The following is a 14734-nucleotide window of genomic DNA, read 5'->3' on the forward strand; positions in this document are numbered from 1 at the left end:
GCCCTTCTACTATACCAGGCAGAAACCCAGGACTCCCTGCCGAACTGCCTTGTTGGGCCAGAGACCTGCCCACCTGCTGTGGGACTCCCATCCCACATGGGGACTAGCACAGGTGCTGTACCTCGCAGCACTTCTGAGTACTTCCTGCTGCAGAGGGGCTGGACAGGTGGGACAGCAGTCACCCTTGTTCCAAAGCACTCTGAAAACAGGGCTCAGGAAACAGCAAAGGGTTAAAAGGGAGCTAAGTGGTGTTACTTCAGGATTCTTCATCCTCCCAAGACAGCCCTTGAACCTGTGACCTAAGGCCTTGAGGAAAATGATCACCCTTGTTCCGTGAATTAGCAAATATCTATTTTATATTACAACTTTATACATATTTACAGAAACACCTCACTACAGAAAACTGAGCATCCCATCCCATGTGTGGAGTCTGTGCAGCTGTTGCTTACGTTGGGACCAGCAGGGCCTGCTGCCTCAGTTTCCACTCAGGTCCTAGGCATGGCCATCCTGTAGTCCACAGGCTGTGCCAAGCCCCTCCTTGGTCGGCTCCAGAAAGCAGAGACAGAAGTGTTCCTTACTAAGGAGGGCCAAGGAATCCCCACTTAAATGCCAGCACAGTCCAAGCACTGGAAAGTCACCTAGAGAGAGACAGGTAGTCAGAAGGTTAGAGTAGAAACCAGGACCAAGGAGGGCAGCCTGTGGGTGAGTGAGGAGCCTGGTGAAGCCAAAGCCTATAAAGCTTAGGGTAGCGGGTCCTCTGTCAGTTGTACACACTAGGCAAGGTCCTGCAAGTTTGCTGAAAGGCATGGTGTGGGAGGTTTAAGTAGATCAGCCTGTGCTGAGCCACCGTGTCTCTGCTGGGATATGCTCACCTTCCCCAGGTACCTGCACTGACACACAGCCTGCTGGGGACCACAGGTACACCTTGCTCCCTCCTGTACAGATGGCCAGCCTTGGCTGCTGTGGGTCCCACTGAAATGAGCGCACTGCAGACATGTGCTCTAGTACCACAAACAGCTTCAGCTTCTGAATGTCCCAGATCCAGACAGCATTAGGGACATTGTCTGCAAGAAAACAGAGATAGGGCACCATGTCAGTGCTGGCCCCCTTCGAGCAAACCCTGGCTCAAAGGGTGTACTGGGTTTCTCTCTCAGGGACTAGCACCCATAACAAAGAAAAGGCCTCCAAAGGCCACAAACCCCTCTTTTCCTGTGGTTTTTACATTTGCAAACAAAGCCAGACCCATAGAGGCCAATGCTGAACCCGTTCTTGCACAGTGAGAAGGCCTGCAGGAGGAGTAGGCAGTCAGCCAGGGTGTGGACGGACTAGCAAGGAGCTGCTGTGCAGAACAATGCATCCACTTCAGCAGAAAATCAGGAGAATGGCACACAACTACCCTCCTGAACTTTGTTTCTCCAATCATTTCTACTCTTGGCATCAAAGTGTGCAGTGAGCAGTTGACCCTGCTTATGAGTATGACACTGACCGTTTCTTGTTGCCAGGAAGTAGCTGTCAGAGCTGAAAGCCAGCATCCCTACACCCATCCTAGGGTTCGCTCTGTCAGCTACTGGCTTCAGAGTCTGCAAGGACACTGGCCCGGAGGCGATCTCATCTGGAACACCAACAGGGAAGACGTGCTGAGGCACTGGTTACAGTGGAGGAGTGAGGCAGGCAGACAGGAAAACATACCAGGAAATGTGGGACAGATTTGCTGGGTAGAGGGCTGAAAGAGCTGATGGCTGTGGTAAGAGGCCTGTTCACAAGTTCCCTAGGGGACAACAGTTTCACTGCCTAGAGGGCCCCAAGTGGGGAGCAGACCATGCAGTTTGGAGCCCCAGTAGAAGGGTATAAGCATGCTTAGGTCTGCTTTCTGAGCTAGTCCCAGCTACTTGAATATCTGGCAGGTGTATCATTTCCAGCATCTCTGCACAGATGGCCACTCTTTTCCAGCTGGGAATTAAAGGAAGAATATCAACCAGCAGATGTTAGATAAATACCAGCCAGCATGAGCAGCAGCACCTCTCAAGCCTGGTTGCCCTCAACCACCTAAGCCCACATTGCCCAGCTGATGTCCGTCCCCTCATATCTTCAGTCTGAGGTCCCTGCCCATTTCCCTGCAGAGCAGGAAGTGGAAGCTCAGGGTCCTATTCCAGAAAAGGCTAAGCCACCAAGTACATGTCTGTTCCTGTTCTTTCTGCCTCCCAAATCCCTCTGAGGTCCATTCAGAGAACTGTGTCTAAAAGACACCTTGGAGGGCCAAGACTATTAACTCAAGCTGTTGTGACAGATGGGATGAGGGCACGTGGAACACAGGGCCGTGTAGGAAAGGAGAGCGTCCCAGGAGAACACCTGTGATCCCTATGCTGCAGGAGGATTGAGACCACATCTCAAAATCTCCCCCACCCAAACAAACAGCACCTGAGATTCACATGGACAGAGGACTCTCATTAAGTCAGAAAGAACAAGCTTTCTCCCATGGAAGACAGCCCTCTGCTGCTTACATTTGCTCTCTGAGGCAGAGAGGGCACCAGCCATTGCACGGGGTGGTGGGAAGGACAGGTGGCCCAGCTGTGGGATCTTCTCAGCTTCCTTATATACAACCTGAAAAATAGGATGTGGCCACTAACCAGTTAGTGACAAGAACCAGGGACTCAGGGGAAGGTGGTCTAACTTAAGTGTCAGAAACCACTATTACTGGGAAGCAGTGCCAGTCTGACCCCTTGCAGTGAAGGACAGCTTAGCTGCCACCTCAGTCCCACTGGCCAGGCTATCCTTTAGAGATGGGCACCGACCTCATCACATGGCTGTGTTGTGGTGAACAATGTCACAGCTATGCAGAAGTGACATGGGGGTGCCAGGCCAGAGGCCAGTGAGCAGCAAGGCTGTGGGAACAGCAGAAAGCAGGCCTGACTTGCTGCTAGTGCAGGTCTTAAAGGCCACGAGCTGGGGCTTGGCTGCCAGCCTGTGGCACTACTGGGAGCTGGCGGTAACTTTAAACAGTTTGAGGGAGGAAGGCGGGTCACTGGAGGTGTGTCTTTGGAGCCCACATTGAGACCTCACCTGTTCTTCCTCTGCTTCCTGGCCACTGTAAGATTAGCTCTGCTCTGCCATTTGCTCCTTACCACAATGTGTTGCCTCGATACAGGCCCAAAGTACAAGGCAAAGGAACCACGGACTGAAGCTTTGGAAATTAGGAGCCAAAATAAATCCCTCCTCCTTTAAATTGGTTCTGTCTCAGGCATTCTGTCACACAGTTGACTCATACACCACAGTCCCAGGCAGAGAAACCACAGACACATGAACCACAGGCAAACCCTGGCAGCCTGCTATCCCTCACCTGGGCTCTGGCCAAGTTCAACCACCGCTCCTGGAAGAGCACCCTGACTAAAGCTAGCCTCCACCCAGCTCCTCCTTCTCCAGGGTTCTGGCCTGCAGCCCTGGCCCTTCCTTGTCCTCCTCAAGTCTAGCACCTTGACCTCTACAAGGAAATCGGAAGTCTGTCCTTGCTGCAGACATTGACAAAAGACAGCACGGACTCAACACTACAGAGCTACAGAATATGCCTTCAACTGTGGTATCTCTGCACTTCTGGTTCCTGGACCCGGGCTGCTCCTACACAAGGTCTGTACAGAACAACTCCCCTGGCCCTTCCCTGCTTGTCTACTGAAGCCCAGAGCACAGGGCCTGGCAGATGCTCAGGATTCCCCAGTCCCTCTGCAAACACCAGGGACCTGCAGAGGACAGAGCATCAACACAGCATCTGGTTAGGACAGAGGAGCCTGGACTAGACATGCCCTTGACAAAGGAGTGTGTGAGGGTGCAGGGACAGGGAAGGCAACATCACAGCAACCAAGAGGTCAAGACCAGCTCACAGCACCGGAGAAACCACCGTGCTCAAGTGAAGATATATGCAGACTTACTGTCTTGGGATTATTAATGGCTGCAGGATGCCCAAACTCGGTGATCATCTTCCAGGTCACATGATTAAGGAGGCGCACCTGGGGAAGGAACCGGGAGAATGACATGCAGACAGCTCACGGAGCTGTCAGTGTCCTGCAGATCATGGAGTTGGCCTATGCCCTGAGCCATTTCCCACCTTTCCATCATAGCTCCCAATGGCCAGGAACTGACTGCTGGGACTCCAAGACACAGACTTGATGCCCAGGGACCACTCATAGGCACAGTATGCTGAGAGCAGGCGGCCATCCAAGGAGTACAGCAGGATCTTGTACTGCAGATGAGACATTAGACATGTCAGGCACTGAACACATGCTTCAGCGCCCAGCAGCTCGCTGCACTGGTGCCTGCTGGTGAATGCTCTTGGAAAAGAATGTGCTGCTGGTCATGTGCTATACCTCCAAGCAAGTGTCCCACGCTGCTAGCACACAGCCATTCGGGGCCCACTCGATCCCTGTGAGGTCCTGGGTGTCTGTGTCAAAGTGCTTCCAGACGAGAGAAAAACATGACAATTTGGAAACATTTCCTTAGATAAGTACATTTATTTTATAACCAATGCTTCTGGCACATGTATCATTTTATATGCAGCAACAGACAAAATATCTGCATGCTGTCCTGGTGAACACCAACCATTCTGGGCGAGGCCCACATGCCCTCATCTGCCTGCACCCTGCTCCCCCAGTGTGCCCCCTCAGATACTCCTTTAATACTCTGACACTGAACTGTGTTCCTGGGTCTGAAGTGTGAGTGTATAGAGGGGCAATGTGCTCAATGTCACAGCTCCTGAGCATTCTTCCCAGGGAGGCATTCCCTTATGCAAACAAGAGGGTTCAAAGGTCATGCCAACTTCTAATGTGCACCAAGTATGCACCCCGAGGTCTGGATCACACTTAGTGTGCACTGTTTAAAGGAACACAGTACCCTGCCCTCTGGCCATGGACATCTCATCATTCTCTCTATACTGGGGACTGCAAGGCCCCTGGGATCATCAGCACGCTGGCCGCACCTCTTCCCTGCCAGCAGGAAAGGATTCCCCTACCCTGAGGAGCTGCCAGTCACTGCACACGAAGATGCTCACATAGTCCCTGCAGTCTCGCCTCTCCGCCAAGGCCAGGTAGCGGCCATCCCTGGTGAAAGTTACTCCTGTTGAGAGAGAAGGTGACCTGGAACCAGAACGTGGACAAACACCAGAGCACAGCAGAGTCTTTAAAAGGGACACGGGAAAGAGCCAATCAAGAGAGGGGGAAGCCTCACAAGTGTGGAACACTACAGTTCCTCTGGCGAGCAGGATGTCTCGTCACACAGGAACCTGACAAGCAGAGGTCTCACCCCTCCTGCAAGTCAGGTGGTGACATACACAGACTGCTCTGCAGGGGCCAGAATCAACCCAAGCACCTGATTTTCATGTGGCACAAATGCACTGACTAAATGCAGGGCCCAGCTGGTTAATATGTTTCACAAAGAAACTACAGGAGATACTTGGTCAAAAGCCAGCTTGCTATTGTGTGTGTGTGTGTGTGTGTGTGTGTGTGTGTGTGTGTGTGTGTGTGTGTGTGTGCTGTGTGTGAATCCAGGCACACCTGTGCCATGGCATCTATATGTATGAGGGTTAGAAGACAATCTTAGGTGTCTGGACTCCCCATCCACCTTGTTTGACACAGGGTAACTGGCCTGCAAACTTTGGAATTCTCAGCCTCCAGCTCCCATCATGACGTAGGAGTCTGGATTATAGACCTGTGCCACTGTGCCTGGCTCTTAGGTGGATTCTGGGGATCTGAACTCATGTCCTCATGCTCGCACAAGCACTTTACACCCTGAGCAGTTCTGTAGTTTGCTACTGCATCTCTCTCTCTTTTTTTTGGGGGGGGGGGGGGGTTTCGAGACAGGGTTTCTCTGTAGCTTTGGAGCCTGTCCTGGAACTTGCTCTGTAGACCAGGCTGGCCTCGAACTCACAGAGATCCACCTGCCTCTGCCTCCCGAGTGCTGAGATTACAGGCATGCGCCACCACCGCCCGGCTGCATTTCTCTTTTGTTTTTAGATTTTTTTGTTTTAAATTTTTAATTAGTGTAAGTATGTGTGTATTTCTGTGTATGCGCACAGAGTGCAGGAGTGCCTGCAGAGGCCGGAAGAGTCCTATTCCCCTGGAGCTGAAGTGACAGGCAGTTGTGAGCCATCCGACATGGGTGCTGGGAATTGAATTCGTCCTCTGGGAAAGCAGTGTGTGCTCTTAACTTCTGAGCCATCTCTTCAGCCCAGCATTTCTTATTCTCACTTTTGAACTTATCATTTCAAATAACTAAAATTAAGATGAATATTCAGAACAAACTTAAAAACATTAATCAATTTTTCCTGTATTGTATTAGTGTAAAAAGCCCTAGGCCAAGGTTGTTGCTTCATGAATGACAAGAACATATCAAGTAATAGAGGACTAAAGGACCACCACTCAGAGCCAGACGGTTATTCAGGTACAGTGACGCTTATGACTACAAAAATCAAAATGAACCTACAATGCATTTCAGTCCAATGTGATCTGCAAATTGCTTATGGCAACAAAGAAAACAGTGAGAGGCCCACTGTGTCTTGCTCCCTCTGCTGTATGTAGTTTCTGGGTTTGAGAGCTGCACACCCACCCCAGCTGCACACTCTGCCCAGCCTCCTACCTTCTCCCAGGGGTAAGGCTCAAATGGGGAGGGCTCCTATCTCCTTTCCCTGTTCTGGGATGCTCAGATGTGATAGGATGTGATGCCCTGACAAACGAGCTAGTGAAATGAGCTGGGGATGGTTCAGGAGTTAAAAACCTATACTGCTTTTCCATAAAACTGGACCCCAGCACCCAAGACAAGCGGCTCACAACCACCTGTAACTCCACCTCTAGGGGATGTGATGTCCTCTTCTGTATTCCGTGAATACTTGCATTCACACCACACACACACACACACACACACACACACACACACACACGCAACTGAAGATAAAAAGTTAGTGAAGAGAGGCTAACAGCTAGGTCCCGAAGGCACGCCCCTCCAGTGCCCTATTTAAACAGAGGTGAAGGGTCTCCCTCCCAGCATGCCATTCCTCTCTACTACTTTCCACAGCATCTTGTTGTCAAGGAAATGGCATGGAGGGGCTCTTGCTTACAGAGACAGGGAAGAACAGGCACAGAGTGAGGAGATCCAGGAGATATCTGAAAGCACAGAGGAAGGAACAACTATGGAGGCTGGCTGGAGGGGGTATGCTGCTATAGCCACGTCTATCTGTCTCTCCATGACAGAAGGACATCTCCAGAACAGTTACAGAGACTGTGTGTGAGGGGCGCTGGCAGACTCACCCTGCTGACAGGCTTTGGGATACTTGATGTAAGATACAGATTTTGTGCACAGGGACCAGACGGTTATTCGCAGCTGCCAGGGAGAATGGGAGAGAGAAAGGGATTAGGATGCTTCCCCTCTTTAGAAAGACTTTTGAAGCTGAAAAAGATAAAGATGGACTCACACCTCACTCACATGTAGTTTAATTTAGATGTCTGCATAAAGCAGCTGTGAAAGCACTGTCACCAGTCATCAGAGGTGAAAACTGACACCACAGTGAAGGCTGGGAGATGCTGGGGGGGGGGGGGGGGGAGCCTTGCTGCTTAGTAAGGAGTGGAGTTTGGAAACTTAGCACTCTTCCAAATGCCAGGTGGGTATGGTGGCCTGTCTAAAATCCCAGGCATGTGTGAGATAGAGACAGGCAAGCTGGCTAGCTAAACTAGCAGAACTGAAGAGCTCTGAGTTCAAGTGAGAGACATTGCCTCAAAATATAAGGTGGAGAATAACTGAGGAAGACACTCGAGATCCACAACATGTGAGCTCGCACATACAGGAGCACACATCCAACATTAACAAAAGCCCCACGATGCAATGTCACTTTAGTGCTCCTAGACTATTAGCCATTTCAGATCCCAATGCAAAGCCTTGGAAAGATGAACACCTCCATCTGCACTAGCCAGCAGGATCCTGTCACTAGAAGAGACACAGGGGAAAGACTAAAGCCCCAGGGCTCCCTACAACTCAGATCCCAGCAGCAGAAGGACGGCTGAGCTGTAAGGAGGGGCAATGTCCAGGCATATTCCAATAATCTGTGGACTACTGTAAACACAGTGCCACGGGCATTGCAGACCCCAAGACCCTCCAAAACATGGCTACTGTGCAATGCATCTGCAGGTGCCCTCGGGAGCCAGCAGGCTCTCAAGGCCTGGCGGTGTTCTATGAAGTGGGTAGGCGAGTGTCTTTCACTGCTCAGACACCAGCCTAATTCAACCCTCCTCTTGTTGTCTCACGGGAAGCAAGGCCTCCCTTCATTTTGCGGCACCCTCATATGGAGATCCTGCCCCGAGAACAGTAATCAATGATCTAACAGTCCCAAGCAGGATGTGTATGACTCTCAGTTATGTGTCCACTCTTATTAACAGACAGATGCCTACAGGGTCACCTTCTGGCCACCAATCATACCTGGTGGTAAGTGAAGTCTGTGGGATTTTTTAAAAGCTAAAACTTAAAAACTAGGAATAAGGTAGGACATGGTGGCACAAAGCTTTAATTAATCCCAGTTGTCAAGAGGCGAAGGCAGGCAGATCTCTGAGAGTTTGAGGCCAGCCTGGTCTACACAGTGAGACCCTGTCCCAAAATATAACAATGTCAATCAAAGGCAATTTGTACACTTTACTCTGTTCAAATGTTCCTTTCCATGTCAGTGTGTACGTGACTGAATGAATAAAGTTACATTTTTTTAAATGTTTCATAAACTTTAGAGAGGGTAACTTTCCTTTGGGCCATTAACTGAGGGTCTGCGATCTGGAGGCTGGACTTCAGTCTGCAGAATTCTAAGCATGAGGAAGGGCTGCTGACTAAAGCTGTCTAGAAAACTCTCAAAGGAGACTCTAAAAAGCCCAGGCCACATGTCCCTTTAAGATGTTAGCATTACAAGTGCAAAGTTGGCCCGCCTCCTGCCTCTACTAGCCTATAACAGAAGACACAGACTTTTATTTGTTTACATTTATTTTAGGGTTCCCCTTCCAGTGTGTGCATTCACAGGATGGAACTCAGGTGGTCAGGCTGAGTGGCCTTTAGCCACTGAGCCATCTTGACAACCCCTTTTAATGTTCTATTATTCTTTAAAATAGGATTTAAAGGGTCTAGAGAGATAGCTTAGTGGTTAAGAGCACTTGACTGCTCTACCAGATGTCCTGGGTTCAATTCCCAGCAACCACATGATGGCTCACAACCATCTGTAATGGGATCAGATTCCTACTTCTGGTGTGCATGAAGACAAAGCACTCATATACATAAAATGCATGAATAAATAAATCTTTTAAAAAAAGACATCATGTAAAAAAAAATAGGATATAAAAACTATACTGTTTATGAACTCTGACCTGCATATTACTCCAGAACCCAGACTTTCACATTCCCAGGTTATTTTAGGCAGGCAGGACAGGATGGGCCACATTTGGCCAGCTTACATGGAATTCAGTTGTATTCAGAATGTGGCGGCCATCCGGACTCCAGCAGGAAGCCACCAGCCCTGCAGAGCCCTCGTCGATTTTACAGTGCCATTCCGGTTGCTCCAGGGACCAGACCTTGATTCATGAAAGAAACACAGGATTGCAAACCAGTCACCCCACAGCAAACCTCTGTGAGGGAGAGGACAGGACCTGTTAGCTCAGGCCTCACCTCTTTTTTCTGTTGTTGTTTTTGTTTTTCAAGACAGGGTTTCTCTGTGTAGTTTTGGTGCCTGTCCTGGATCTCTCTCTGTAGACCAGACTGGCCTCGAACTCACAGATCCGCCTGGCTCTGCCTCACAAGTGCTGGGATCAAAGGCGTGTGCCTGGCCAGGCCTCACTTCTTGGTGACTTCCTTCTGTTGTACCTTTAAAAGGGTCTGCTCATGTCCCTATCTCTGGAACCTCATTTAGTTAGGCTCTGTGAATGAAGAACACTGCCTTCTAGCTCTTCTTCAGACACCCTGTCCAAGGTGTCCCACTGCTATTGGCAACTGCCGCCCACTCTAGAAACCATGCTCAACGATTAACAACATTTTAGTGGGTTTTTTTTTTCACATCAAAAGTGATTAAACTATTAGCATTATGTATTTAAAGAAACTTTAGAGTTCCATTGCATTCTTTTTTTTTTTTTTTGGTTTTTTCGAGACAGGGTTTCTCTGTGTAGCTTTGCGCCTTTCCTGGATCTCGCGCTGTAGACCAGGCTGGCCTCGAACTCACAGAGATCCGCCTGCCTCTGCCTCCCGAGTGCTGGGATTAAAGGCGTGCGCCACCACCGCCCGGCGCATTCTTTTTTTTCAAACCTGAAAGGAGAATACAAACCCCCCTCCTTCCTAGGTACACCCCTGGTAAAGTTTCCTAATTGGACATGCTACATTAACAGCACCAGACCAACATGCCATGCACACCATCCACACATGGGACACACTTTCATGAGCCTTACCTGTATGTGGCATGGGCCTGCCTACACACACCCCATCAATAAGCAGCACACACCTGAACAGGGCCCACAGATACGTAGCACCCATCTGTATAAAGCTCCCTTGACACACGGTACACACCTGCACAAGCCCCCGTCTGTACATGGCACACAGGATGAAGAGGGAGTCTGCCGACCACTCTATGTGCTGGATCTGGTCCAGGCATGTATACAACTGAAGGATCTGAAGGGTCTTCACATCCCGGACCACTAACCGGTACTGGGCACAGGAAGCCTAAACAATGAGACAGAAAGCACTTGATAGTATCTGCTCCACAGGAAGGAGCTCTCAGAGCAACAGTGCTACCTTGCCTCCGTGGCCATCTCCTTCCCTCCTGTCTGACGTGTTTCAGAGCTATTTAGCTTCACGCGGACCAGTGATTACAGAGCTCATTCCAAAATTAGTTAGAAGATAAAGTTGGTGCAAATGAAGATTTAAGTTTTACCACCCTAGTTTCATCATTACATACAGTGTACATCTGTCAAATTATCAACTGTAACCCCCACATGTGTGCAAGTAATTTTTTTTTTTAATTAGATTACCAAACGGAGCCAGGTATGGTGTACATGCCTGTAATCCCAGTACTGGGGAGGCAGAGACAGGCAAATCCCTTAGTTTGAGGCCACCCTGGTCTGCAGAGTGAGTTCCAGGACAGCCAGAGCTACACAGAAAAACAGAAAACCCTATCCTGAACACCCTCCCACCAGAAAAAAAAAAAAAAAAAAAAGGTTTTCACCTGTAACCACAAAACTGGGGAGGTGCTCAGCTACTTTCTAAGTCTGAGGCTAGCTTTGCATATTCTACTATAGTTTGAAAGCCAAGAACTTGCATTTGCCTCAAAAGCAAGTTTGGATCCCCAGAAGCCACATAAAATTGGGTGCACTTGTTTATAACCCCAGTGTTCCTGTGGTCAGAGGGGCAGGAGCTCATGGCCAGCTAGCCTGGTGTATGCAGCGGAGAACAGGAGACCTTGACTCAAACAAGGTGGAAGTCAAGCAACAATATTCCAGGTTGTCCTCTGCCTTCTGTGTGTTGTGGCACCCATGTACAGTTGCACACTAACACACACAGACACACATGCATGTGGTGTACACACAGATTTAAACAAAAAAAAAAAAAAAAGGAAGCCTAATTAGTCTTCTGTGGAAAAGGGAGCATGAGGACCAAGTGCAGATTAGAACAAGGGTCTATCACAGGACTCATGTCTTCACATTATAGCTTTGTAAGTTGAAAATTACAAAGTTACCAGTTAACAATGAATTCCTTATGAACCACTGAAGACACTGAAACTGGAAACATGAGCCTGCTCGGCACAGTATGGCAAGACTCCCAAGAAACAATCATCAAGAGTTCCACAACATTTTGATGAGTGAACAATCCCAAACATCAGATAACCAAGTGAAACCTCTGCTGTTCACTAGAACTTTCAGAACAGTAAAACAATCCTAATCTGTAGAGACACTTGGAAAAAGGTAAAATATCGAGGTAGGAGTGTGTGTGTGTGTGGGGGGGGGGTGCTAATTCTCTCCTTCCCCCTTTACATGGGTTCTAGAACTCAAGTTGTCACACTTGCATGGCAGTAAAAGGTAAAATATATCAAGGTGGGGCGCGTGCGTGTGTGTGTGAGAAAGAGAGAGAGAGAGAGAGAGAGAGAGAGAGAGAGAGAGAGAGAGAGAATGAGAATTCTCTCCTTCCACATTTACATGGGTTCCAGAACTCAAGTCTGTGGTGATATTTTGTGTATGATCTAACAAATAAAGCTTGCCTGAAGATCAGAGGGCAAAGCCAGCCACTAGTTAGCCATAGAGGTCAGGCAGTGGTGGCACACGCCTTTAATCCCAGCACTTGGGATCTCATGCCTTTACATGCTCCTAGTACTTGGGAGGCACACACGCCTTTAATCCCAGCACTAGGGAGGTTGAGTCGGGAAATGATATGGCTGGGCAGAGAAAAGGAATATAAGGTGGGAAGAGACAGGAGCTCAGTCCTTGACAGCTGAGGAGCTGGTGAGGTGAGAGGTGGCTGTGGTTTGTTCTCTCTCTCTCTCTTTTTTTTCTTTTTTTTTTTTTTTTTTTTTTGGTTTTTCAAGACAGGGTTTCTCTGTGTAGCTTTGCACCTTTCCTGGATCTTGCTCTGTAGACCAGGCTGGCCTCGAACTCACAGAGATCCACCTGCCTCTGCCTCCCGAGTATTGGGATTAAAGGCGTGCGCCACCAATGCCCGGCGGTTTGTTCTTTTGTCCCTCTGATCTTTCAGCATTTACCCCAATATCTGGCTCCAGGTTTTTATTAAGACCAATTAGGATTCGTGCTACACTAACTGTCAGGCTTGCAGAGTGGTATCTTTACCTGCTGACACTATCTCTATCCTGACATTTCCTACTTTCTTAGAATGATACATAAGGTGGGTAAACAATGTCTCAAAGACCTGGATAAATACAGCAGGAGTGTGGATTAAGAACCAACACAGCCAGGTGGCAGTGCACTCCTTTAATCCCAGCACTCAGGAGGCAGAAGAGGGTAGTTTGAGGCCAACGTGGTCTACGGAGTGAGTTTCAGGGAAGCCAGGGCTGCACAGAGAAACCTTGTCTTGAGAACTAATACTTTTAAAAAAAGTATGTCAGTTAAAAGATGATAGATGGGTAAAAGGAAGCTCATTAAAAATTATGATTATACTTGTATGTGGGAAGGGTCATACACTAGCTATGGCTTATGTGGGGGTCAGAGGACAACTTGCAGGAGTCAGTTCTCCCCTTCCATCATGTGGGTCCTGGAGATGGGACTCGGGTCATCAAGTTTAGTGGCTGGTACCTTTACTGGCCAACCTACCCCACTGGCCCCAAACCATAGTTTTTATAAGACATGAGGGGTTTTTTTTGTGTTTTTGTTTGTTTTTCCCTGATGGCTTCCTAATGTCAAATGTCTGTCTTCAGAGAGTGCACAATGGTCATATTGGTGTATTTTGAACACTATTCTGTCACCCATAGAATGGACAGCTAACATCCAACGTTGGGACTGAAAGCTAGTTATTTAAATAATCTGCATGTGATGGAGGAGAGGCAGTGAGGACCACAAAGGAGGGCACCTTTTAACAAGCTTACAAGCGAGAAAACATATACTATGCTGTTTGTGACAAAATAACAATGAGCTGGCATCCCCTGTGCCCTCAAATGTGTGAAAGCATCATCACCTGACCTAACTCTGACAAAGGGAAACTGGAGTAGGAGGCTGGCATCCGCCCAGCCCGGGCCACCTGCTCCAGGTCCTCCTCCCCTACCCTGACCACCTGTCAGAATATCAAACTATCCCCAACTCCATCCCTGCCCTGCCCAGGCCACCCGCTCCACATCCCCCTTCCCTACCCTGGCCACCTGCCAGGATCCCGCTAGCCCGGCCTGGGTCCCTCTCCCCTACCCCTATCATCTACCTAGGCCTTCCCCCAAAACTCCACCGCCTGGTCCCCCTTACGTCTGGCTCGAGTCCCCCTGGCTGCCCCCTTCGTCCTGCTCGGGCCCCCTTCCCGCCCCCCTTCGACCCGCTCTGGCCCCCTGCACAGGTCGCGCGCCCACGCATAGGTTCTGCCCGGCGCACCGCGGCTCACCAGGTACTTGCCGTCCGGGGAGAACCTGCAAAGCAGGCCCGAGAGCTTGAATGACTCCGAAAAGTTCATGACCGTGGCCAGCCGGGGCCAGCACCGCTCTGGTGTACGGCCCGCAACCGCCGCGGGCCGCGGCCGGAAGTGCGGAGGCGGAAGTGAGCTGCAGCCAATGGGAGCCTCGAGCGGCCGCGCGGCATTGTGGGGCGGGAAGTCCGAGCTCACGCTTTAAAGGCGCCGAGCGCCTTTGCTCCATAGAGGATCTCCGTGCAAGCCGCGGATCGCGTGGCTAAATTCTGACTTCAGATAAGTCACAATATAAACATGTTACCAGATGCTACATAGGACATACTTAAACTAAAAAAAACGTTATCTGAAATTCAGATTTAACTAGACCTTTGTATTTGTAAACATACATTTATTTAGATGTAAATACGTATTTAAGTATACAGTCATATGCAGATACATCTATTTAGAATGTAACAAGTCAGGCGGTGGTGGTGGTGGTGGGTTCCTTTAATCTCAGCAGAGGCAGGTGGATCTCTGCGAGTTCGAAGCCAGCCTAATCTACAGAATGAGTTCCAGGACAGGCTCCAAAACTACACAGAGAAACTTTGTCTTTGAAAAACAAAACAACAACAACAAAGAATGTAACAAAGTTTCT

At 49.3% G+C, this 14734-nt stretch overlaps 1 protein-coding gene across 3 annotated transcripts; it reads right to left on the reverse strand.

The window, feature by feature from the left end:
• Positions 1-334: 334 nt before the first annotated feature.
• On the reverse strand, positions 335-14218 carry Wrap73 (WD repeat containing, antisense to TP73). 3 transcript variants are annotated; one of them, XM_052716183.1, is made up of 12 exons: positions 14077-14218; positions 10558-10710; positions 9459-9575; positions 7287-7359; positions 5036-5100; positions 4356-4442; positions 4097-4231; positions 3921-3998; positions 2502-2601; positions 1487-1612; positions 873-1064; positions 335-638 (listed from the first exon to the last, which is right to left on the reverse strand). In XM_052716183.1, the coding sequence occupies exons 1-12, from the start codon at positions 14143-14145 to the stop codon at positions 493-495; spliced, it is 1341 nt and encodes a 446-aa protein (XP_052572143.1). In that variant the 5' UTR covers positions 14146-14218; the 3' UTR covers positions 335-492. The 3 variants fall into 3 exon arrangements, with proteins under 3 accessions (XP_052572143.1, XP_052572142.1, XP_052572144.1); XM_052716182.1 differs by having other exon boundaries at positions 4997-5100; XM_052716184.1 differs by lacking the exon at positions 1487-1612 and having other exon boundaries at positions 4997-5100.
• Positions 14219-14734: the final 516 nt, after the last annotated feature.

This window comes from Peromyscus californicus, unplaced genomic scaffold (genome assembly GCF_007827085.1).
Source record: "Peromyscus californicus insignis strain IS unplaced genomic scaffold, ASM782708v3 Scaffold_5__1_contigs__length_169319896, whole genome shotgun sequence".
Classification (NCBI taxonomy): domain Eukaryota; kingdom Metazoa; phylum Chordata; class Mammalia; order Rodentia; family Cricetidae; genus Peromyscus; species Peromyscus californicus.